At 45.1% G+C, this 25,502-nt stretch overlaps 1 protein-coding gene across 1 annotated transcript; it reads left to right on the top strand.

The window, feature by feature from the left end:
* LOC106502426 (WAS/WASL-interacting protein family member 1-like) lies at positions 16,891-25,497 on the top strand. The gene is made up of 4 exons (XM_018052780.1): positions 16,891-17,319; positions 17,379-18,007; positions 18,127-18,345; positions 24,207-25,497. Exons 1-3 carry the CDS (start codon positions 16,891-16,893, stop codon positions 18,176-18,178), a joined length of 1,110 nt encoding a protein of 369 aa, XP_017908269.1. The 3' UTR covers positions 18,179-18,345; positions 24,207-25,497.

Below are 25,502 nucleotides of genomic sequence, written 5' to 3'. Positions count from 1 at the left end.
ACTGTGGACAGAGGTCCATAATATTGTAAGGAGGCAGCGAACAAAACCATCCCAAAGGGAAAGAAAAGCAAGAAGGCACAGGGGTTGTATGAGGAGGCTTTACAAACAGCTGAAGAAAGAAGAGAAGCAAAAAGCAAGGGCGAAAGGGAAAGGTACATGCAATTAAACACAGAGTTTCAGAGAACAATAAGGGGAGACAAGAAGGCCTTCAATGAACAATGCAAATAGAGGAAAACAACAGAAGGGGAAAGAGTGTAGATTTCTTCAAGAAAATTGGAAATATCAAAGGATGGGCACAATAACTGTGGATGTCAAATATCCAAAGATGGGCAAAATAAAGGACAGAAATGGTAAAGACCTAATGGAAGCAGAAAAGATCAAGAAGAGAATGTACAGAAGAAGTGTACCAAAAAGAGTTTAATGAACCAGGTAACTACGATGGTGTGGTCAGTCACCCAGAGCCAGACGTTCTGGAGTGTGAAGTCAATTGGGCCTTAGGAAGCACTGCTGTCGATAAAGCTAGTGGAGTGATGGAACTCCAGCAGAGCTATTTAAAATTCTAAAAGATGGTGCTATCAAAGTACTGCACTCAATATGTCAGCAAATGTGGAAGACTCAGCAGTGGCCACAGCACTGGGAAAGGTCAATCCTCATTCCAAACTCCAAGAAGGGTAGTACTAAAGAATGTTCAAACCATTGGGTAATTGCACTCATCTCCCATGCTAGTAAGGTTATGTTCAAAATCCTTCAAGCTAGGCTTCAGCATTACGTGAATCAAGAATTTCCTGATGTCCAAGCTGCATTTAGAAAAGGCAGAGGAACCAGAGAGCAAATTACCAACATTCACTGAATCACAGAGAAAGTAAGGGAATTCCAGAAAAACACCTACCTCTGTTTCATTGACTATGCTAAAGCCTTTGACTGTGTGGATCATAACAAATTGTGGAAAACTCTTAAAGAGATGAGAATACCAGACCATCTTACCTGTCTCCTGAGAAACCTGTATGTCAGTCAAGAAGCAACAGTTAGAACCCTGTGTGGAACAACCGACTGGTTTAGGATTGATAAAGGAGTACGACAAGGCTGTTCATTGTCACCCTGTCTATTGAACTTACATGCAAAGCACATCATGAGAAATGCTAGGCTGGATGAGTTACAAGCTGGAATCAAGATTGCCAGGAGAAACATCAACAACTTCAGATATGCAGATGATACCACTGTAATGGCAGAAAGCAAAGAGGAACTAAAGAACCTCTTGATGAGAGTGAAGGACGAGAGTGAAAAAGCCAGCTTAAAACGCACATTCAAAAAACTGAGATCATGGCATCCGGCCCCATCACTTCATGGCAAAAAGAAAGGGAAAAGGTGGAAGCAGTGACCAATTTTCTCTTCTTGGGCTCTAAAGTCACTGTGGCTTGTGACTGCAGTCATGAAATTAGAAGAGGGTTACTTCTTGGATTGAAAGCTGTGACAAACCTAGATAGGTTTTTCCTTTTTTTCTTTCCAGTAGTCACATATGATTGCGGGATCATAAAGAAGACTGAGCGCCAAAGAATTGATGCTTTTGAACTGTGGTGTTGAGAAGACTCTTGAGAGTCCCTTGGACTGCAAAGAAATCAAACTAGTCAATCTTAAAGGAGATCAACCCTGAATATTCATTGGAAGAACTGGTGCTAAAGTTGGAGTTCCAATACTTTGGCCACTTGATGCAAAGAATTGACTCATTGGAAAAGATCCTGATGTTAGGAAAGACTGAAGGCAGAAGGAGAAGCGGATGACAGAGGATGAGATGGTTAGATGGCATCACTGAATGCAATGGACATGAATTTGGGCAAACTCTGGGAGATGGTGAGGGACAGTGAAACCTGGCATGCTGCAGACCAAGGGGTCACAAAGAGTCAGACATGCCTTGGTGACAACAACAATGACATGTGGTCCCAATTTTAAAACAACTTTGATAAAAAGTTAGGGTTTATATTTTGTATGTTCTTTTAAATTTTCATTTTTTTCTGATAACATGTTTTACAAAAGTATCTGCCCAAGAAGTACTGGAAACAAAATGGGTCCTTCACTGCACACTATATATGCTTTCATAAGCTCTGCCTGAGGTCAGGCTCCTGACCAATCCTACTGGTTTGCCTGCCTGCACTGTCTCACCCCTCTCCAATCCATTTCTCACCCTGAGGCCACAGTAATCTTTCTAAAGGGCAAGTCTGACTTCAGGTCTGTCGTGGGGAAAGTTCTTAGTTGCTTTTTGCTTGCTTTGAGAAAACCTTCCAACTCCTCAGCTGACACTCCTCTGAGCTCCAGTCTGTGCCCCTGCCCAGCCTCATGGCTCCTTGCTTGCGGATGGACCTCAGAGCATCCCCGGGGCCTCTGAATCTCCTGGTGGGGCACTGGCTACCCTTTTGCTCGTAATGCCTTTGCCCTTGTGTCCCACCCACCTAACTGGCTTATCTGTAAAAGACCACCTTTTCCCAAAAGCCTTCTCTGAAAGTCTAGGAAGCCACTAGGAGTATGATTAACCATGGGAAAATGAGCTTCCTTGGCATGGACTCAAATATGAGAAGCTGGAAAGTAAGAGGTCAGGCACTCTGATGTGCCATAGGAGGGAAGCTGCTCCTTTGCACTCCCCAAGTGATGCCTGGAGGGTCCTCCGCCACTTGCTATGCGTTTCTGGGTCTCTGTTTCCTCCTCCAGATACTTTAGCAAATCAGAGTTTCTTCACAGCTGGTGGGATGGTGTCAGACAAAGGGGCTCTGAGGGTGTGAACATCTCGGGGACTCCAAGCCAGGACTCGCCCTGTTGCCACTCTGCACCACATGGAGAAGGCAGGTGGTACAGAGTCCCCTGGGCCTCTCAGGCCCCCAAAGATTGCTCTCTCCTTTCAACTTGGGACGTGAAAGAGAGACTTCAGGCCAGGTTTCCGACGTGCTTCTCAGTGAGCGGGGAACAGCCAGGCAGAGCTGGCGCCCTAACCCAGCAGTTGGGCTGTGTGGACAGCAGGCCCTTCCAAGCCTGCTTCCTGCCTGTGGTCCTGCAGTGGCCTTGACCTCCCAGCCCCATCCTGAGGGGTCAGCGGGGTGGAACCCTACTTCCTGCCAGCAATGGCCCACATCCTGCTTGGGGCACCTGGATTCATATGATGTGCCCAAACCTCCAAATACATTTGTAAGATCTGCCCAAATGACCACTGCAGGCATCTCTTTTATTTCAAGATGACTACAAGAAGTGGCAGTGCTGTCCCGGCCAGACTTCTTTCCTAGCTACCTGGTTCCCAGCCTCCTCTTGTGGGTGGGGAATTAAAAAAAAAAAAAATCATTATTATATGTAGACCCAATGCAGAAATTAAGAATTATTTATGGTTTCCTGCAATCCTCTCAGGTATAATATGTCAGATTCAAACTGGAAACTATGTCTGGGATGAAATCCTGCTTGAAACAGTTTTTTGTGGTTCATATTAATGACTGGTTTCTGGCAGGTTTACACAAACAAAATGAATATTATAATTTGGTGGGTAAGCAAATAAATTACTTTTATAGGATTTAGGCACTTTCCATGGAAGCTTTGATTTATCCAAAGGCACCTATGCATGCAGGTTGCTAAATAGCCAACTTGTGACCCTTGAAACCTGGTTCTTAGATTAAACAGGAGGCAGGGCCCATGCCTCTGCAGGCTTTCTGCTTAAATAGAGAAATACAGGATGCTTGATAAGTAGAAAGATGCTAAGTTGAATTTTAAGCCAGCTGGGAGCCTTGAGACTTGACCTACATACAAGGGAATGGACATTTTCACAGGCCATCAAGTGCCTGGTAGAGTTTGTGGAGGACAATGACATTTTAGAGATGGCCAGCATTATTTCTTGGCCACATAGAAGCTCTCTTGGGCTCTGCTAGCCCTGGGCTTCCATGAGATCTCTGCTGGTTTTAAATTGCTGCAAGGTATAAGAGGGTCCTTTAGAGTTTTCATGGCTCTGAAGCATGATATTACTGACAGATAAAAAGGCTCCCACAGAACAGCTATCAAAGCTGAAGGGCTGTGTTTGTATAAATACCCAAACAAACCCTCCAGGGAGATATATGACGAGAGACAAACTCTTGGAATCTGAGGCAAAGATAAACAAGCCAGTTGTAGCGACAGAGCCAGAGCACCACCGAGTTCTTAGGGAATGTTCTGTGAGGAGCTGTTGCTGGCGCAGATCCCCGAGGAGAGAGGCTGTGGAAAAAGAGCCTGAGTAAGATGCTATGTGTAGGTTCCACATAGCAGGCCTCGCTTGGCCCAGCTCCAGTGGCCCCAGGTGAAATGGGCCTGCTCTTCCCTGGAGGCTCCGGGGGGAGCCATGCTCTGCTCCCAGTGCCTAGTCCTTCTTTGATGGAGGCAGGTGTATGGAGCACTGGTCTTGGGGCCCAGGGCATGTGAGAAAGGATCCCAAGTGGGGAAGGGCCCAGGCCCAGCCCAGGAGCTCTGAGGAAGGGGAATGTGGGAGCTGCCAGCCCTCCCCGCCCTCAGCCGCAGGCCTCCAGACAGACCTGTGCCTTGTTGATAATCTGCTGTACCATGCCATTCATGAGTTGAGAGCCCGAGATTTAGTTTTTCTACCCTTATTTGATTGAAACCTACTTTGATTGTCCAAAGTAAGTTGAATCTTAAAAAAAAAAAAAAAAAAAGGTGGAATGTTGTGTGCTTTTATTGTGGATGGAGGATGGCTAGCGTGCCCTTCCTGGGGTGTGTCTAGGGCAGGGGGCAGGCAGGGAGGCAGTTAGGTCTGCAGTGACCAGGGAAGACTTCTGTTGCTACTGAGCTGAACCAGGCAGTGGGTCCTCAGTAACGGGGAGTGAAGAGGGCTCGGGGCTCCACACACTTACTTTTTATTTGCAAACAGTTATGTAAACACATATGCAGGCTGGTTGCTGCCTTGGGGGATCTGGCATGTAACCAACCCATCCCCTGGGTCCTGGTGCTTGGGCGCCTCCACTTTACAGCATTTGGAAGGCAACTTGATTGGAGCAGGCTGTGGACTTTGCTGATGTGGGGAAATAATTTTCTCCTGGAGTCAAGCCCTCCTTTGCTTGTTGAGAACGGGAGAACGTTTGCTCTGGATGAGTATTGGCAGGAGATATGTCATTCTTGTTATTTTAGATGCCTTCAGGCACCCAACACCAACCTCCAAGGGTACCCTTGGTGTACAAGCAACTATTGAGGCCAAATGTTTGACCCATTTGCCTGGGTCAAATGTCACCTCCTTAAGGAGAACTTTTCTGACCAGTCTTACTGAAAAACAAACCAAAAAATCCCAAACAACATAAAATGTCTCATCCTGGCCTATTTCATTCATACCACCTTAACTCTATCTGGAAATATTTATTTCTTTGCTTGTTTATTTCCTCTGTCCTATTAGACATGAGCTCTGTGAGAGAACGGATCTTGTTTGTATGATCTCTGATCTATCCTTGGCATGTAAAACTGTTCCTGAAATAGTAGGTGCTTAAAAAAATTGTGAAATGAATGAAGGGGCTTTCAAAAGTACACAAGATTTGTTTTTATCAGGTTGGTAAGACTATGCAGAAATGATTGCCATTGAAGAAGTCTATACTCACAGATCCCTGGAAACCGAAGGCACAACATACCATGCAAGGCCCTGTAGGGAAGCACAAGGGCCCACCAGGAGGCAGAAAGAGAGTAAAGCACGAGCCAAAAGGCTTTACTGTGACTTCTGTGGGAAGGGATGGATGAATCTGAGTGAACAGCTGAACAGGTTCAAGATTGGCTGGTTTGAATAATTTCCACAGCTCTGGGTTCTAGGGGTGGTCCCTCATTGTCTAGTAGTTGGTTATTAAGGCAGAGGATATTGCCTCCAAGAGTGTAAAAACTAGATAGAGGAGGTGGTTTGGAGTGTAGTCTCTGGATGTGTTTGCATATGAAAGAAACATAAGCAAGTAGTTTGCTGCCTGGAGATATTAGCTAACCCTGGGAGGGGCAGTCCTTCACTGGGTCCCCAAAGTCCCTAGATGGCAAAGTATCATAAAATATAGGAAACAAAAAACATGATTAATGCAGAATGACTCTCTGACATGCATAGAAATGTAAAAGTTGTGGGTATAGATGTTTAGACAAATGTGATGACCAAACACACTTAGAGTGAGCTAAGGCAGGTGGAGCTATCATTCCATTTCTGTTGGTCCTGTAATCAGCATATTTCCCCTGGGTGGTTTTGCTAATGGGATTGTCAGTGGGGGATGATCTTTTCTGATACCAGCCCTCTAAAACAATTTATTGGAGTATAGCATACATACTGCTGCTTCTGCTAAGTCGCTTCAGTTATGTCTGACTCTGTGCGACCCCATAGACAGCAGCCCACCAGGCTCCCCTGTCCCTGGGATTCTCCAGGCAAGAACACTGGAGTGGATTGCCACTTCCTTCTTCAATGCATGAAAGTGAAAAGTGAAAGTGAAGCCACTCAGTCATGTCTGACTCTTAGCAACCCCATGGACTGCAGCCCACCAGGCTCCTCTGTCCATGGGATTTTCCAGGCAAGAGTACCGGAGTGGGTTGCCATTGCCTTGATTGCATCTGACATAAGGTCTGACTCATGAATATTTACAAACTGAACACACCCAGGAAGCCAGCCCTCTTGTACCCTGTTCATTTCCTGTGGTGACCACCATCTTGACCTTTAATAGCATAGGTTAGTTTTGCCTGTTTTTACCTTCATATAAGTGGATTAATATGGTGCTTCACTTTTTTTTTTCTAATTATATTTGTGAAATTCACACATATTATTGCCCTTGTAGAAAATAGTCCATTCTCATCACTATAAGGTATCCCATTTTGTGTGGATACGCCACAATTTGCTTATTCATTCAAATGTAAGGAGCATTTGGGAAACTTCCAGTTTGGGTCTTTGGCCCCTCCACTGACTTTTTGCCCACTGGTGTGTCAGTCAATAGAACTGTTACCAATAGAACTTACTGTGGATGAATTGGTTCAGAAGGCAGATTTATTGGAACCATTCTAAGGCGCTCACAGAAAACTATAAAAGGAAGAGAGGGAACAGCCAGGCTTTGAAAAGGATGTGAGTCAAGGCTCCCCCTACTAGGGGATCTTGGTGCCCACAACTTGTGGATGACCTTTTAAGGTGGAACAGTAAGTTAAGTTGCCCCACCTGCATAGAGCAATGTTGCTTATCTGTTGTGTAAACACTAGTGGCTCACAGGAATTTTATGAGTGACATTGAAAAACAAAACAAAACAAAACTAGTGGCTAAGGTAGTTGAGAAACTGGTTTAAAAAGGTTATACTTCTCAGGACCTTTAATATAAAAAAATATATTTTAACTTTCCAGGAGGACAATGTTTTCCAAACTTGACTTTTTTTCATGGAGCATCAACTTATATTGTAAGGGGCCCTAGTGTTCCAAGGAAGACAGTTTTGGGAAAGAGCAGAGTGTGAATGAAAGGGGTAGTGGAAAATACACCTTGGGCTGAATTTTTAATGCAAAGACAGGGATTTGGTTTTGTTTTTTTTTTTTTCCCCCTAGAAAATAAGGAACTTTGGAAATAGACGATCAGTGTTATACTTCAGGAATAACAGTCTAGCAAGTGTTACACTAACAACATTATGTGAGTTTTGCAGTCTGCAAAGTATCTCCAAGTACATTACCCCAGTCAGCTCTGAGGGTGGGAGTTATTAGCCCAGTGTGCTCTTAGAAAGCTGAAGGTCAGAGGGACAGAGGAGGATTCAGATGTGCAACACTGAATCAGGCTGTCCATTGACTCTCTGATAGATGCCAATTTAAGACTTGGTTCTAGATTACCTTTGTGATTTAAGCCATGGGTGTGGATGCGATCACCTGGGAGAATGTGGAGCAGAAGACCCAAGAGTAAGACTTGGACAATACTCATGCATAAAGGCCACGCGGATGAAGATGAACCTGCAAAAAACTGTCAGAAAGAACATCCAGCAACATCTGAGGGAAACCAGGAAAATACCGAGATACAGAAGCCAAGACAAGATCAGGAGAAGGGACCAGTCAACAGTCTCAGTGTTCAGAGAAGTCAGGTGAGACCAAGGCTGGAGGAGGACACTGGGTTTGTTGGAGCAGTGGCCGTGGCCGTGTGGCAGTGCACCACTCAGATCTCCCTCCCAGAGAGGACCTGGCCCAGGGAGGAGTTTCCTTCTCTTTTTTCTTTTTTTAGCTGCACCACATGTAGTATCTTAGTTCCCTGACTAGGGATCAAACTTGCGCTCCTTCATTGGAAGGGCAGTGTCTTAACCACTGGATCACTTAACCAGGGAAGTCCACAAGGAGTGAAGTTTCTGATAGCCCCCAGCTCTGTGTGCTCAGGATCTGCCTCAGTGTTGGAGCAAGACCATGTTTCTTCAGGGCAGCCCTCAGCCAGTGAATGAGCAGACTGGTCATGCTAGGGGTCACATTCCTGGCCAATGTAGTTAAACTTCACGCTACAGCTCCACAGGGGCTGCTTCAGACTGCCCGAAACCCAGTGTCCTTCCTACCCTCTCCCTTTCCTGCCCTCTTTTCTTCACAGCAGTCAGATCCACATCACAGTCTCCTCACTGCTTTATCTTTCACAGGGGTCACCCCTAAAGAAGCTCCTGCACCTCTAACTCTTAAGGTCTGCTTCTATTAATAGAAGGACCTGAATTGACACAGTGGTCATTTGTGACTTTAGTGAAGGATGTTTAGATAGAATTATGAGGCTGGAAGCCAAACATGGGTGAATTAAGAGTGAGTAGAAAATGATAAAACAGAACAAGAGTGTATAAACAAATTTGAGGAGGCTTAGATGAGGATAGAAACTTCTGGTGAGTATCCTGTAGTCCATGAATCATTTTCTCTTTTGTAGGCACATTTTTCTCAAAGCTATATATTTTTTTATGTCTTTGCACAAAGGATCATCCAAAGAAAAGCTAGTTGATTTAGCATTGCTTTCTCTGTTCCATTTATTGAAAAGCCATTAACTTCTCAGTTTCTTTACCACCTTTACCAGATGATACAAAGGCTATTCAAAAGCTCTTTAGGATATGAAAGAACCAATACTCCAGTGTCACCTTCCTCTCTGTTGGATGCCGTGAGTTACACTGAATTAAATTTATTCTTAATTAGATGATAATTGCTTTACAGGTTCCCAGGTGGCTCAATGGTAAAGAATCCACCTTCCAATCCACCAATCCAGGAAGAAATGAGTTCGATCCCTGGATTGGGAATATCCCTGGAGAAGGAAGTGGCAACCCATTCCAATATTCTTGCCTAGAAAATCCTATAGATGCGGGGGTGGGGTGTGCTGACTGGTTATAGTCCATGGGATCGCAAAGAGTTGGTCATGACTTAGCGACTCAATAAGAACAACTTTGTTTTACAATGTTGTGTTGGTTTCTGCTGTACAGCAGTGTGAATCAGCCATAAGTATACATTTATCCCCTTCCTGTTAAACCTCCCTCCAACCTCGCACTCCCCCATCTCACCCCTGTAGGTCATCGTAGAGCACTGGGCTGAGCTCCCTGTGTTACAAAGAAACTTCCCACTAGCTATTTATTTTGCACATGTAATGTATACATTTCAATGCTGCTCTCTCAATTCACCCCATCTTCTCCTTCCCTCGCTGAGTCCACAAGTCCATTTTCTACATCTGGATCTCTGTTCTTGCCCTGAAAATAGGCTTTCTCTGCATAACAGGTTCTAGGTTCACTCACCTCAGTTCCAGTGACTCAAATTTGTTCCTTTAAATGGCTGGGTAATATTCCATAGTGTATATGTACCACAACTTCCTTATCTATTCATCTGTCAATGGATATCTCAGTTGCTTTCATGTCCTGGCTATTGTAAATATAGCTGCAATGAACATTGGGGTGCATGTGTCTTTTTGAATTGTTTTCTCAGGGTATATGCCCAGTAGTGGGATTTCTGGGTTACATGGTAGTGTTAGGATTTGATTTAGGTCATACCTTAATGGTCTAGTGGTTTTCCCTATTTTCTTCAATTTAAGTCTGAATTTGGCAATAAGGAGTTCATGATCTGAGTCACAGTCAGCTCCCGGTCTTGTTTTTGTTGACTGTATAGAGCTTCTCCATCTTTGGCTGCAAAGAATATAATCAATCTGATTTCGATGTTGACCATCTGGTGATGTCCATGTGTAGAGTCTTCTCTTCTGTTGTTGGTAGAGGGTGTTTGCTATGACCAGTGCATTTTCTTGGCAAAACTCTATTAGTCTTTGCCCTGCTTCATTCTGCATTCCAAGGCCAAATTTGCCTGTTACTCCAGGTGTTTCTTGACTTCCTACTTTTGCATTCCAGTCCCCTATAATGAAAAGGATATCTTTTTTGGGTATTAGTTCTAAAAGATCTTGTAGGTCTTCATAAAACTGTTCAACTTCAGTTTCTTCAGTGTTACTGGTTGGGGCATAGACTTGGATAACTGTGATATTGAATGGTTTGCCTTGGAGACGAACAGAGATCATTCTGTCGTTTTTGAGATTGCATCCAAGTACCGCATTTTGGACTCTTTTGTTGACCATGATGGCTACTCCATTTCTTCTGAGGGATTCCTGCCCGCTGTAGTAGATGTAATGGTCATCTGAGTTAAATTCACCCATCCCAGTCCATTTTAGTTCGCTGATTCCTAGAATGTCAATGTTCACCCTTGCCATCTCTTGTTTGACCACTTCCAATTTGCTTGATTCATGGACCTGACATTCCAGGTTCCTATGCAATATTGCTCTTTACAGCATCGGATCTTCCTTCTATCACCAGTCACATCCACAACTGGGTATTTTTTTTGCTTTGGCTTGATCCCCTCATTCTTTCTGGAGTTATTTCTCCACTGATCTCCAGTAGCATATTGGGCACCTAATGACCTGGGGAGTTCCTCTTTTGGTATCCTATCATTTAGGCTTTTCATACTGTTCATGGGGTTCTCAAGGCAAGAATACTGAAGTGGTTTGCCATTCCCTTCTCCAGTGGACCACATTCTGTCAAAATAGGGAAAACCGCTAGACCATTCAGGTATGACCTAAATCAAATCGCTTATGATTATACAGTGGAAGTGAGAAATAGATTTAAGGGCCTAGATCTGATAGATAGAGTGCCTGATGAACTATGGAATGAGGTTTGTGACATTGTACAGGAGACAGGGATCAAGACCATCCCCACGGAAAAGAAATGCAAAAAAGCAAAATGGCTCTCTGGGGAGGCCTTACAAATAGCTGTGAAAAGAAGAGAGGTGAAAAGCCAAGGAGAAAAGGAAAGATATAAGCTTCTGAATGCAGAGTTCCAAAGAATAGCAAGAAGAGATAAGAAAGCCTTCTTCAGCGATCAATGCAAAGAAATAGAGGAGAATAACAGATTGGGAAAGACTGGAGATCTCTTCAAGAAAATTAGAAATACCAAGGGAACATTTCATGCAAAGATGGGCTCGATAAAGGACAGAAATGGTCTGGACCTAACAGAAGCAAAAGATATATTAAGAAGAGGTGGCAAGAATACATGGAAGAACTGTACGAAAAAGATCTTCACGACCCAGATATTCATGATGATGTGATCACTAATCTAGAGCCAGACATCTTGAAATGTGAAGTCAAGTCGGCTTAGAAAGCATCACTATGAACAAAGCTAGTGGCAGTGATGGAATTCCAGTTAAGCTGTTTCAAATCCTGAAAGATGATGCTGTGAAAGTGCTGCACTCAATATGTCAGCAAGTTTGGAAAACTCAGCAGTGGCCACAGGACTGGAAAAGGTCCGTTTTCATTCCAATCCCAAAGAAAGGCAATGCAAAAGAATGCTCAAACTACCACACAATTGCACTCATCTCACATGCTAGTAAAGTAATGCTCAAAATTCTCCAAGCCAGACTTCAGCAATACTTGAACCGTGAACTCCCTGATGTTCAAGCTGGTTTTAGAAAAGGCAGAGGAACCAGAGGTCAAATTGCCAACATCCGCTGGATCATGGAAAAAGCAAGAGAGTTCCAGAAAAACATCTATTTCTGTTTTATTGACTATGCCAAAGCCTTTGACTGTGTGGATCACAATACACTGTGGAAAATTCTGAAAGAGATGGGAATACCAGACCACCTTACCTGCCTCTTGAGAAATCTGTATGCAGGTCAGGAAGCAACAGTTAGAACTGGACATGGAACAACAGACTGGTTCCAAATAGGAAAAGGAGTATGTCAAGGCTGTATATTGTCACCCTGCTTATTTAACTTCTATGCAGAGTACATCATGAGAAACGCTGGGCTGGAAGAAACACAAGCTGGAATCAAGATTGCTGGGAGAAATATCAATAACCTCAGATATGCAGATGACACCACCCTCATGGCAGAAACTGAAGAGGAACTAAAAAGCCTCTTGATGAAAGTGAAAGAGGAGGGTGAAAAAGCTGGCTTAAAGCTCAACATTCAGAAAACGAAGATCATGGCATCTGGTCCCATCACTTCATGGGAAATAGATGGGGAAACAGTAGAGACAGTGTCAGACTTTATTTTTTTTTGGCTCCAAAATCACTGCAGATGGTGACTGCAGCCATGAAATTAAATGACGCTTACTCCTTGGAAGAAAAGTTATGACCAACCTAGATAGTATATTCAAAAGCAGAGACATTACTCTGCCGACTAAGGTCCATCTAGTCAAGGCTATGGTTTTTCCAGTGGTCATGTATGGATGTGAGAGTTGGACTGTGAAGAAGGCTGAGCGCCGAAGAAATGAATCCATATGGTGCCTGAGAGAGCCAAAATGAATTACCAGGAGAAGGAAGTGATGAGAATTAAGACTGTTCAGTGTGTGTTCTTTCATATTTTTGTTATTAGAACCTTTATTGGAAGATCATTTCAGTTCAGTCACTTAGTCGTGTCTGACTTTTTGCGACCCCATGAATTATAGCACGCCAGGCCTCCCTGTCAATCACCAATTCCTGGAGTTCACTCAAACTCATGCCGATAGAGTCGGTGATGGTGATGCTATCCAGCCATCTCACCCTCTGTTGTCCCCTTCTCCTCCTGCCCCCAATCCCTCCCAGCATCAGGGTCTTTTCCAATGAGTCAACTCTTTGCATGAGGTGGCCAAAGTATTGGAGTTTCAGCCTCAGCATCAGTCCTTCCAATGAACACTCAGGACTGATCTCCTTTAGGATGGACTGGTTGGATCTCCTTGCAGTCCAAGGGACTCTCAAGAGTCTTCTCCAACACCATAGCTCAAAAGCATCAATTCTTCAGCACTCAGCTTTCTTTACAGTCCAACTTTCACATCCATACATGACCACAGGAAAAACCATAGCCTTGACTAGATGGACCTTTGTTGGCAAAGTAATATCTCTGCTTTTCAATATGCTATCTAGGTTGGTCATAACTTTCCTTCCAAGGAGTAAGTGTCTTTTAATTTCATGGCTGCAATCACCATCTGCAGTGATTTTGGAGCCCCCCAAAATAACGTCTGACACTGTTTCCACGTTTCCCCATCTATCCACCATGAAGTGATGGGACCAGATGCCATGATCTTTGTTTTCTGAATGTTGAGCTTTAAGCCAGCTTTTTCACTCTCCTCTTTTACTTTCATCAACAGGTATAGTATCTATCAAAATTTAAATTAAAAACAAACCTTAAAAAGGAATACAAAAAATATTTAAGAGGTAAAATTTGGAAGACTTGATTACTGAATGAGAGAAATGGACTCATCCAATGAAAAAGATGGTGCTGAGATTTAGGTAATAAGGTCAAGGATTGACAGTAAAATCATTGACTTGGGAGAAGAACGAGTAGAGCATTAAAATTTCATTCTGGATATGTGTGTGAGGTGCCCATAGATCACCCAAGGCAGTGCGCTTACACCAAAGCAATTGGATGTGAGTCTGAAACTCAGAAGAGAAGTCGGAGTTGTGCTGAAGACTCACAATCACCTCCAAATAGATTAATTAGCAGCCTAAAAATGAATGGGGATTGTGTGGTGTGAGACTAACCCTACTCTGAAGGCAGCAGCCTAGGAAACAAAAGGGCAGCTGAGAAGTGGGGGCCCACCAAGGAGACTACGAAGAGATTGATAGAGAGGTACAGGATATCCAGAGCACCGCTTTCAAGTTAAGGGAGCTCTGCTGTGTGATGTCATGCCACCTTGACCATGTAGGAAAGCAAAATGTGTACTTTCCTAATGGCATTGGGACTGATCAGGCAGATTTTAAACAATCTGATCCTTGACTTCCCTTCATGCACTCTGGTTACACCTTCTCCTCTTCCTGATCACCACTGCCTCCCGCAAAGGATGGAGGAAAAAGTAACGAGACAGGGACTTTGACCAGGTAATGCAAATCTTTGGGATGGCATGAGGTATGCTGCGCGGCCTCTCTTTATGAAGTCACTGGACTAGACGAGCTGAATCAGACTAGTTTCTGCAGCAATAGTTAGTATCAACTTTATAGGTGGTTGCCTCAGTTCATTTCTGGGAAGCAATTAGTGTTCAGGACACCGGAGACTCAGATAGTCTCTGGCAGATAAAACTGATATTAAAACATCCCTCCCCAGAAAAAAATTTAAACCTATCTTGAGAAAGAGAAGGCCACTCTTGCTTGATTATGTTGCCTGGTTACTCCTTCATCTGATCAACAGCCAGGTTGTTCGAACATGTGGTTACTGCAGTGATAGATTCTAGCACCCAGCAACTCCTCCCATCACGATTAAGTCTAATCTTGCACATTTCACATTCTTCTGTATTTCTTGTTCTGCAACCAGAGATTATTAGGGAAATCTTCCAGTCTCTATCTGAGGCAGATGCCTCCTCATTCTTGCCATTTGCCATTTGGTTAACAGTTTGAACCATGGGCATGTTGAGAATCTCAGCCCTTCATTCTGAAACTCTGGTGATTTTTTTTTTCAAAGCATCAATTACTATATGTTGTGGCTCAGATGGTAAAGTGTCTGCCTACAATGCGGAAGACCTGGGTTCAGTCCCTGGATCGGGAAGATCTCCTGGAGAAAGAAATGGTAACCCACTCCAGTATTCTTGCGTGGAAAATCCCATGGATGGAGGAGCCTGGTAGGCTATAGTCCATGGGGTTGCAAAGAGTTGGATACGAGTGAGCGACTTCACTTACTCTTTCAGTGGGAACACAGAGGTATCCAGGTAAAAAGAAATGAGGCATGGTTATAAATATGTGGACTATTTCCAAAAGAGACCCACTATAGTGGTAACAGTGCCAGGTAAGAGTGAAGATGGCAGAGCTTGCCCCTGGGTGATGAGGGAAATTGCTCTTTCTTACCCTTTTAATTTCATATTATGAATCTATACAGAAAAATAATTTTAAATTATATAAAAAAGCAATAAAGCCACCAGTAGGACATGTATTACAGAAATTGGAATACATATATTTCCAAAAAGAAAGCAAAAGTATTACGTAACAGGCAAGTTCACAGAAATTAAAATTGGGGATTCACATGAGCAAATGCTAATATTTACTATCTCTGAATGTCTGTCCATCTTATCTAGGTCATAGAAGGTCCGGTGGGGAGGAATCACCTTAATTTCTAGATAAGAAGTGGAGGCTAGGGACACTTGTGGTGCCAGTGTGGCTCTTGGAAAGGGAGGCGGTGCTGACACTTGTATTCCCAGTCACTAATTAGTGATAGAATCCCACCCTCTCCCAGGACAAAGGGCTTCCCTGGTGGCTCAGATGGTCATGAATCTACCTGCAAAGCGGGAGACCTGGGTTTGATCTCTAGGTTGTGAAAATCCCCTGGAGAAGGGTAGGGCTGGCTACCCACTCCAGTATTCTTGCCTGGAGAATTCCACAGACAGAGAAGCCTGGCGGGGCTACAGTCCATGGGGTTGCAAAGAATTCTACACAACTGAGCCACTTTCGCTAGGAGTCGGACACGACTGAGGGACTTCACTTTCACTTTTCACTTTCATGCATTGGAGAGGTAAATGGCAACCCACTCCAGTGCTCTTGCCTGGAGAATCCCAGGGACGGGGGAGCCTCGTGGGCTGCCGTCTCTGGGGTCGCACAGAGTGGGACATGACTGAAGCGACTTAGCAGAAGCAGCAGCAGCAGCAGAGCCACTTGGAGCTTCCCAGAGCTGGTCTCATTCACTGTGCAAAGGAACTGGCCAGAGGCTGATGCTTGCCTGGTCTGGGATGAGATGGGGTGGAGGGTGGAAGATGGGGTGTGAAACGGATTGTGCGGTGGAGGGGTGTGTGTTGGAGATGGAGGGTTCTCGAGCCTGTGTTTGTGGAGAGTGAGGAGAATGGCAGAAGTCTGCTTTGGGGATTGGATTCGACACCTGTGTTGTCTCCAGCATGCTGCCAGGTAAGAGGAGCAGCCTAAGGATGGTAGGCGAGTGTGAGGAAGAGGAGTCAAAAGTGGAGACTCCTCTGAGAAACTGAGTTTCTTCCAGAAACTCAGACCCCTAAGCCACGAACATCTGCCTGCCCTATCCACTTAGTACTGCTTCCACCCAGCCTCTAGGACACAGCTGGTGCCAGGGTTTTCTGCAGTGGTGGGGAGTGGGGGCAGTGCAGGACCGCCTGGCTCCAAGTGCCTCTGTTACCCACAAGCTGTGTGATCCTCTGTGTTGCAGTTTCTCCCTTCATAATAATAGATGATGATAATAATAATAGATAATAATACTTAATAATTCCTACCCAGAAGGGTTCTTGAACAGTCAAATGAGAATATGCACTTGAAATGCCTAACGAATGACATAGTAAGTGCTCAATGAATGAGAACCGAAGCCCTCAGAACCTTCATTCCTCAGCCCAAGCACCCTTAGCTTGCTCAACAGAGGAAATACGTGTTACCGGGGTAACACGCTCTTGGAAGCAGTGTGGAAAGCGGATTAGGGAGGGAGGAGAAGCAAGACTAGAAATCCAAAAAGAAGTCTGCAGGCATCCAGATGGGAGGTGGAGGGGCGGGACCTCGGACCCTTGGCAGTGAGAGACATTATTTCGGAGAAAATTTCTCTAGGACTCTAGTCTGGGAAGGGCCCTTGGCCAAAGGCCGGGCTTGGATGGCGGGAGGAAGATGGAAGGGAGGGAGAGCAGCAGCAGGGAAGATCTTGGGCGGGAGGTGGGTGGGTACAGGGGTGCGACACGTGCGGTCTGGGGCTGGAGGCAGAAGCTGCAGGCGCAGAGGCGGCTGTGAGTGCCGCGGTGGAGTTAGAGTAGGAGGTGGAGCAGTTTTGCACGTGGGGGGCCCGTTTCCTGGCGCAGCTGGCCGGGATCTAGGTGCTGTGCGAGGAGGTGCTAAGCCCCATTTCCTCCCTGGACCGTCCGCTCCGCCGCCGTCGGGTGTCCCCCGCCGAGCCGCCCAGGGGCGCTCGCAGGCACCGAGCTCGGGCCCCGCCAGGAGGAGTTCCATCTGGCCGGCTGTCTTCCTTCCTAGCGCCCTCCATACCTCGCGGTCTTCAGTCTGAGCTCGCATTCCGCCCACCTACCCGGCGCCCGCGTCCTCCTGCTTCTCGTGACCTCCGTTAGGGGCGCTGGGGATCAAATTGAGGCTGGTTTTCCAGCCGGCCGCCGGCCAGACCGCAGAAACCTTCGCCGTTCACACCCGGCGGCCTCGCACCCTCCACGGCCAGGGCGGGACGCGCGCGAGCGGCGGGAAGGGGGCCCCCGCTCGGCTCGATTCCCCCAGTCTCCGCGCGGCCCATGGGTGGGCGGGTGTCTAACTTTTCACTACTCACCGAGTTCTGATCCCGCAGGTGTGTGTTCTGAGCCAAGCAGTGTCTGCTTGAGGGGCGATGGCGGGCTGTGCGCACCGAGGGGACCTCCCCTCCGTCTGTCCCCGGCTGGATCGCAAGCTCCTGCTGGTTCCCCAACCCAGGGTTGGGGATTTTCACGCCTCGCGGCGCCCAGAATCTCGAGGGGAAGCAGGATACCCCCACCACCACCCCAAAGGGCACCGTCTCCACCTTCCTTGCTTCACTTTTCACGGTGGACGAGATCCCAGGGCCCGGTGGAGATCGGCAACCCAATGCTTGCTGCTCACAGGGGCTCGCGGACTTTCTTGAGGTTTGCAGCTAACGGGAGATCAGGTGCCCTCGAGGCACGAGGCCCCGGAGTTTGCTTTTCATGTTTTCCATCAATACAGCCAAAGTATAATTTAATTCGCTTTCTTTTTTTCCCCAAAGGGAGAAGGTAAACCTAATTTGGCGGATGACTCCCCCTTCTTGGAGGTGGTGAATCCTCGCTCCGGTTGTGTGGCACCGCAGCAAGGGCTTCTAGTGACGACCCTCAGCAGCGGCGGGTCGCCTGGAAACTCGCTGAGGAAAATTCAAACGAGCTTTACTTTACTTAGAGCGATTTCTCCATACAGTGTCTAATATATGCCTGCCACGAGGGAGAGAGAGGTAGGCGGAACCAGGAGCGAGGTGGATTCCCCTGATGGCACTCTGGGGGAAAAGGCGTGCAGCGCCCGAGAGGAGCGAGGGAGGCGGTGGTGGTGCGGCGGCGGGGGTCTTCCCTGTTTTGTAGTTAGGAAGCTTACCTTTTCCACCACTCAAGAGAGCACCCTTCATTTGTGCTTGGGTTCCTTGGTGAGTCTTCTTCCTTTACTCACACACCTCCCTAGGGGACACTTCAAGCTTCTCAAGACCTGCCTGCCCTTCCCCAAACGTTTCCCACACACCTGCTGTGCCCTGTGGGGTCTTAGGACTACAGTTGTTATGCCTTTCAGGGGAATGTGGCAGCTCTGGGACATTTCAGGCAGTAAATGGCACCTCTGCAAAAGCCCCACTAACTGGTCAGTTTTGCCTTTTTCCTGGCTGGTCAGTGAATTGCTGCCTCTGGGTATGACTTGCCTGGTGATATGACCTCTGCAGTCTCCCGAATATGACATTCAGAGCTCATTCACTGGTGGCACTTCCCAATAGGTGAAGCAGGAGGATGAAGTACCTACTAACCAGGGAACTTGGGGAGTTAAGAAGTCTGAGATGCAGTTGGATGAAGTGTTTGGGGAGGCTGGGGAAAACTGATTGAGGTGGGGAAGATACTAGGTTGCTGGGCACCACACTGGGGGCTCCATTGATACTGGTGAACAGGATGCTTGGTGGGGGCAGATAGGAACTGACCTGGGAAAACCCTGTGGCTTTGCTGCTGCTGCTGCTAAGTTACTTCAGTCGTGTCCAACTCTGTGCAACCCCATAGAAGGCAGCCCACCAGGCTCCCCGTCCCTGGGATTCTCCAGGCAAGAACACTGGAGTGGGTTGCCATCTCCTTCTCCACTGCATGAAAGTGAAAAGTGAAAAGGAAGTCGCTAGGCAATGCTAAAGGGAGACCATTTAGGGCACTGGCGCTGGGTCTGGAAGGCAGTGAGTGCGCCTTCAGTGAGACGGATGAGTGTGTGACACAGTTGAGTGTGGGAAGCATAGTGAGGGCACTGGCAGGTGAGCAACGTGGGTGGACTCTGATCATGTAAGATCAGAAGTTCCCATGACCACATGTTGACATTTATGTTTTGAAAAATTAAGATTTTTTTCAGTTGTTTTTATCAATACTTTCATGATAGTTTTAGGAAAGAGGAAAATATATACTGATTAGCTTAATGAGGCCTCTTTTGAAGTCCATCTTTCAGTCCAGAGGAATGTCTCACTTTAAAAAAACTAAAGAAAAATCCAAAGTTTAAAAGATATCAGTTCAGTTCAGTTCAGTCACTCAGTTGTGTCCGACTGCTATCTCACAAACCACAGCACGCCAGGCCCTGTCCATCACCAACTCCCGGTGTTCACTCAGACTCACGTCCATCGAGTCAGTGATGCCATCCAGCCATCTCATCCTCTGTCGTCCCCTTCTCCTCCTGCCCCCAATCCCTCCCAGCATCAGAGTCTTTTCAAATGAGTCAGCTCTTCACATCAGGTGGCCAAAGTATTGCAGTTTCAGCTTCAGCATCAGTCCTTCCAATTAACACTCAGGACTGATCTCCTTTAGGATAGACTGGTTGGATCTCCTTGCAGTCCAAGGGACTCTCAAGAGTCGTCTCCAACATCACAGTTCAAAAGCATCAATTCTTCGGTGCTCAGCTTTCTTTATAGTCCAACTCTCACATCCATACATGACCACTGGAAAAACCAGTCTTGACTAGATGGACCTTTGTTGGCAAAGTAATGTCTCTGCTTTTTAATATGCTGTCTATGTTGGTCATAACTTTCTTTCCAAGAAGTATCTTTTAATTTCATGGCTGCAATCACTTAACACTCTGCAAGATCATGTAAGGCAAGATCCTATGGTTGATCTTTAACAGAGAAAAAGTCAGTATCCTTTCTACCTGCCACAAGCACTGGGAGAGGGGTGAGGCAAAGGCAGTGTATGGGGCTGTCACCCAGAGCAAACGCAGTGTCACCAGGGCTAAGACCGGTTCCTGAGCTCACGAGCCTTTCCTTTAAGGCCTTTCAGAAAGTTCTGGGTAAAGCATGTTTTGCAAAAGAAGGTGGGGATAGAACTGGGAAAGGTCACATCAATGAGGATTAAATCAGAATTAGGTGAGGAGCCTAAAAAGTGCTTTGCATTCTGGGCTCTTTGATGGCAGATGCCATCTTATAGTATCTCAGGTTCACTGACATCTTTGAAGATGCCCAATCCACTGCTAACTGGATTTATGACATAGTGACTGTGCAGCTCAGTTGCTTCACATGTGAAAAATGACATTCGAGGGAGGCACTGAATCCATTCTTTCAGATTTGAAGATCAGTTCAGTTCAGTTCAGTCGCTCAGTCGTGTCCGACTCTCTGCGACCCCATGAATCGCAGCACGCCAGTCCTCCCTGTCCATCACCAACTCCCGGAGTTCACTCAGACTCACGTCCATCGAGTCAGTGATCTCATCCTCTGTCGTCCCCTTCTCCTACTGCCCCCAATCCCTCCCAGCATCAGAGTCTTTTCCAATGAGTCAACTCTTCGCATGAGGTGGCCAAAGTACTGGAGTTTCAGCTTTACCATCATTCCTTCCAAATAAATCCCAGGGCTGATCTCCTTCAGAATGGACTGGTTGGATCTCCTTGCAGTCCAAGGGACTCTCAAGAGTCTTCTCCAACACCACAGTTCAAACGCATCAATTTTTCGGAGCTCAACTTTCTTCACAGTCCAACTCTCACATCCATACATGACCACAGGAAAAACCATAGCCTTGACTAGACGGACCTTAGTCGGCAAAGTAGTCTCTGCTTTTGAATATACTATCGATGTTGGTCATAACTTTTCTTCCAAGGAGTAAGCGTCTTTTAATTTCATGGCTGCAGTCACCATCTGCAGTGATTTTGGAGCCCCAAAAAATAAAGTCTGACACTGTTTCCACTGTTTCCCCATCTATTTCCCATGAAGTGATGGGACCAGATGCCATGATCTTCATTTTCTGAATGTTGAGCTTTAAGCCAACTTTTTCACCCTCCTCTTTCACTTTCATCAAGAAGCTTTTTAGTTTCTCTTCACTTTCTGCCCTAATGGTGGTGTCATCTGCATATCTGAGGTTATTGATATGTCTCCTAGCAATCTTGATTCCAGCTTGTGCTTCTTCCAGTCCAGCATTTCTCATGATGTACTCTGCATAGAACTTAAATAGGGTGACAATATACAGCCTTGACGTACTCCTTTTCCTATTTGGAACCAGTCTGTTGTTCCATGTCCAGTTCTAACAGTTGCTTCCTGACCTGCATATAGGTTTCTCAAGAGGCAGGGCAGGTGGTCTGGTGTTTCCATCTCTTTAAGAATTTTCCACAGTTTATTGTGATCCACACAGTCAAAGGCTTTGGCATAGCCAATAAAACAGAAATAGATGTTTTTCTGGAACTCTTGCTTTTTCCATGATCCAGTGGATGTTGGCAATTTGATCTCTGGTTCCTCTGCCTTGTCTAAAACCAGCTTGAACCTCTGGAAGTTCAAGGTTCACGTATTGCTGAAGCTTGGCTTGGAGAATTTTGAGCATTACTTTACTAGCATGTGAGATGAGTTCAATTGTGCAGTAGTTTGAGCATTCTTTGGCATTGCGTTTCTTTGGGATTGGAATGAACACTGACCTTTTCCAGTCCTGTGGCCACTTATGAGTATTCCAAATTTGCTGGCATATTGAGTGCAGCACTTTCACAGCATCATCTTTCAGGATTTGAAATAGCTCAACTGGAATTCCATCACCTCCACTAGCTTTGTTCGTAGTGATGTTTTCTAAGGCCCACTTGACTTCACATTCCAGGATGTCTGGCTCTAGGTGAGTGATCACACCATTGCGATTATCTGGGTCATGATGATCTTTTTTGTAAAGTCTTCTGTGTATTCTTGCCACCTCTTCTTAATATCTTCTGTTTCTGTTAGGTCCATAAATTTCTCTCTTTTATCAAGCCCATCTTTGCATGAAATGTTCCCTTGGTATTTCTAATTTTCTTGAAGAGATCTCCAGTCTTTCCCATTCTGTCGTTTTCCTCTATTTCTTTGCATTGATCGCTGAGGAAGGCTTTCTTATCTCTTCTTGCTGTTCTTTGGAACTCTGCATTCAGGTGCTTATATCTTTCCTTTTCTCCTTTGCTTTTTGCTTCTCTTCTTTTCACAGCTATTTGTAAGGCCTCCCCAGACAGCCATTTTGCTTTTTTGCATTTCTTTTCCATGGGGATGGTCTTGATCCTGATCTCCTGTATAATGTCACGAACCTCAGTCCATAGTTCATCAGGCACTGTATCTATCAGATCTATGCCCTTAAATCTATTTCTCACTTCCACTGTATAATCATAAGGGATTTGATTTAGGTCATACCTGAATGGTCTATGGTTTTCCCTACTTTCTTCAATTTAAGTTGAATTTGGCAATAAGGAGTTCATGATCTGAGCCACAGTCAGCTCCTGGTCTTGTTTTTGTTGACTGTATAGAGCTTCTCCATGTTTGGCTGCAAAGAATATAATCAATCTGATTTTGGTGTGTTCCACCTGGTGATGTCCATGTGTAGAGTCTTCTCTTGTGTTGTTGGAAGTGGGTGTTTGCTATGACCAGTGCATTTTCTTGGCAAAACTCTGTTAGTCTTTTCCCTGCTTCATTCCGCATTCCAAGGCCAAATTTGCCTGTTACTCCAGGTGTTTCTTGACTTCCTACTTTTGCATTCCAGTCCCCTATAATAAAAAGGACATGTTTTTTGGGTGGTAGTTCTAGAAGGTCTTGTAGGTCTTCATAGAACCATTCAACTTCAGCTTTTTCAGCATTACTGTTGGGGCATCAACTTGGATTACTATGATATTGAATGGTTTGCCTTGGAAATGAACAGAGATCATTCTGTCAGTTTTGAGATTGTATCCAAGTACTGCATTTCAGACTCGTTTGTTGACCATGATGGCTACTCCATTTCTTTTGAGGGATTCCTGCCTGCAGTGGTAGATATAATGGTCATCTGAGTTAAATTCACCCATTCCAGTCCATTTTAGTTCACTGATTCCTAGAGTTGATGTTCACTCTTGCCATCTCTTATTTGACTACTTCCATTTTGCCTTGACTCATGACCTTACATTCCTGGTTCCTATGCAATACTGCTCTTTACAGCATCGGACCCTGTTTCTATCACCAGTCACATCCATAACTGGGTATTGTTTTTGCTTTGGCTCTATCCCTTCATTCTTTCTGGAGTTATTTCTCCACTGATCTCCAGTAGCATATTGGGTACCTACTGACCTGGGGAGTTCCTCTTTTAGTATCCTATCATTCTGCCTTTTCATACTGTTCATGGGTTCTCAAGGCAAGAATACTGAAGTGGTTTGCCATTCCCTTCTCCAGTGGACCACATTCTGTCAGACCTCTCCACCATGACCCGCCTGTCTTGGGTGGCCCCACAGGCATGGCTTAGTTTCATTGAGATAGACAAGGCTGTGGTCCTAGTGTGATTAGATCGACTAGTTTTCTGCGAGTACGGTTTCAGTGTGTCTGCCCTCTGATGCCCTGTTGCAACACCTACCGTCTTACTTGGGTTTCTCTTACCTCTGACGTGGGGTATCTCTTCACGGCTGCTCCAGCAAAGCGCAGCCGCTGCTCCTTACCTTGGACAAGGGGTATAGATCAGTAAATGTGAAAATTTGGGGGAACTGACATATGGTTAGTAGTTTTTACATAAAGTAAAGACGATTAAATAGGTGAGAATACTATATCATTTTGTAAGATTATTCTGTACCTTAAAGGAAGAATAACTTCAGAATTTTAAAACTGCATAATCAACGTTAAAAACAACTATACTTTCCTTGGCTTTCTCATAGTCTATGGATTGAAGAAAAGTTTATCACCAACTCATCTCTGCAAACTAAGGTTCTGTCACCTTGAACACATGAGGGCAGCTGCACTGCTTGTAGAGGATGTTAAGTTACCCAACTAAGTGGTTTCAGGGCTTGAAGGGACCTCTGAGGAATTCAAGTGCAAAGATTTCACAGTATCTTGCCTCAGTTTCCAATAATGACAACTGTGTGTTGAGTGCTAGCAGCCAGAAACTGTCATTGCTTTGAAGAGAAGTAAAAAAATACAGATTGTGGCAAAGAGAATCATGGAAACTTGAAGTTGGAAGGTTTTTTAGCAATGATCTTATTCCTTTTCAAACTAATACTCCACAGAGGCACAGTAGTGCTCCTTGAATCAATGGACCTCCATTTTAATTGTTATAATTGAGCCTCTACTTACAGTGGACTTCAATTGCTTAAAAAAAATGCTTGACCCACCACTGATTCAGTCCATCTCCAATTTAAAGAGGAAACTGAGGCTGAAAGAAGCCCTGGGATTTGCCTGCGGTCACCTACTCAGTTGGCAGAACTTGGCAGCACATCACCAGTGGAGCAGGAAGGAAGGACTGTTGTTATAGTGTCTGTTCCCATTCTCATCAATGGTTGAACCAAATTTTCTCATTGCTCCATGGCAAGGAGAGTCAACCTTTACAGTTACCCTTCTGGAATGTTCTGACTGGCTCCTTTCCACACTGATCCTCATCCTCTGTTTGGCATACCATTCCTACGTGATAATTATGACAAAACATTTCACTGACAACTGCTGGAAACTAATTTCTTAACTCCAAGTCTGTATTTTTACTCCCATTTTGACCATGATTGATAAAAATCTCGTTTAATAGCATTTCACTATATTTGAAGAGTACAGAGCTAATATTTGTATGAACATCATTTTATGTTCCTAAGGTCAAGTCTATGTACAAAAATTAAAAAGTACCTGATTTTATGAAAAATATACTTTTATTAAAATGACTGAACTCTACTGTCTGATATGTAAGCTGAGTTGAAGAGGTAGCTACTTTCTTTCTGAGGTCCTGATAGAGCTGATCCCACATCAGTCTAACAACATTTATATATTAAGTCTACCACAGACTGCACAGCACATTCATTTTGCAGCAAGTTCTTGGTGGTGAAATGTAGCATCTATTAAGTCTGGATACAATTCTGCTGCAAGTAGGAAAAAAGAAAAAAACCCAACTAAGTCTATATAACCTAAAACTGAATTTTTTAACTGTGGTTACCAATCATTAATGATCATGAAATCAATTTAGTGGGTTATGA

This window comes from Capra hircus, chromosome 8 (genome assembly GCF_001704415.2).
Source record: "Capra hircus breed San Clemente chromosome 8, ASM170441v1, whole genome shotgun sequence".
NCBI classification, from domain to species: Eukaryota; Metazoa; Chordata; class Mammalia; order Artiodactyla; family Bovidae; genus Capra; species Capra hircus.
This window is presented reverse-complemented; position numbering and strand designations above follow the sequence as displayed.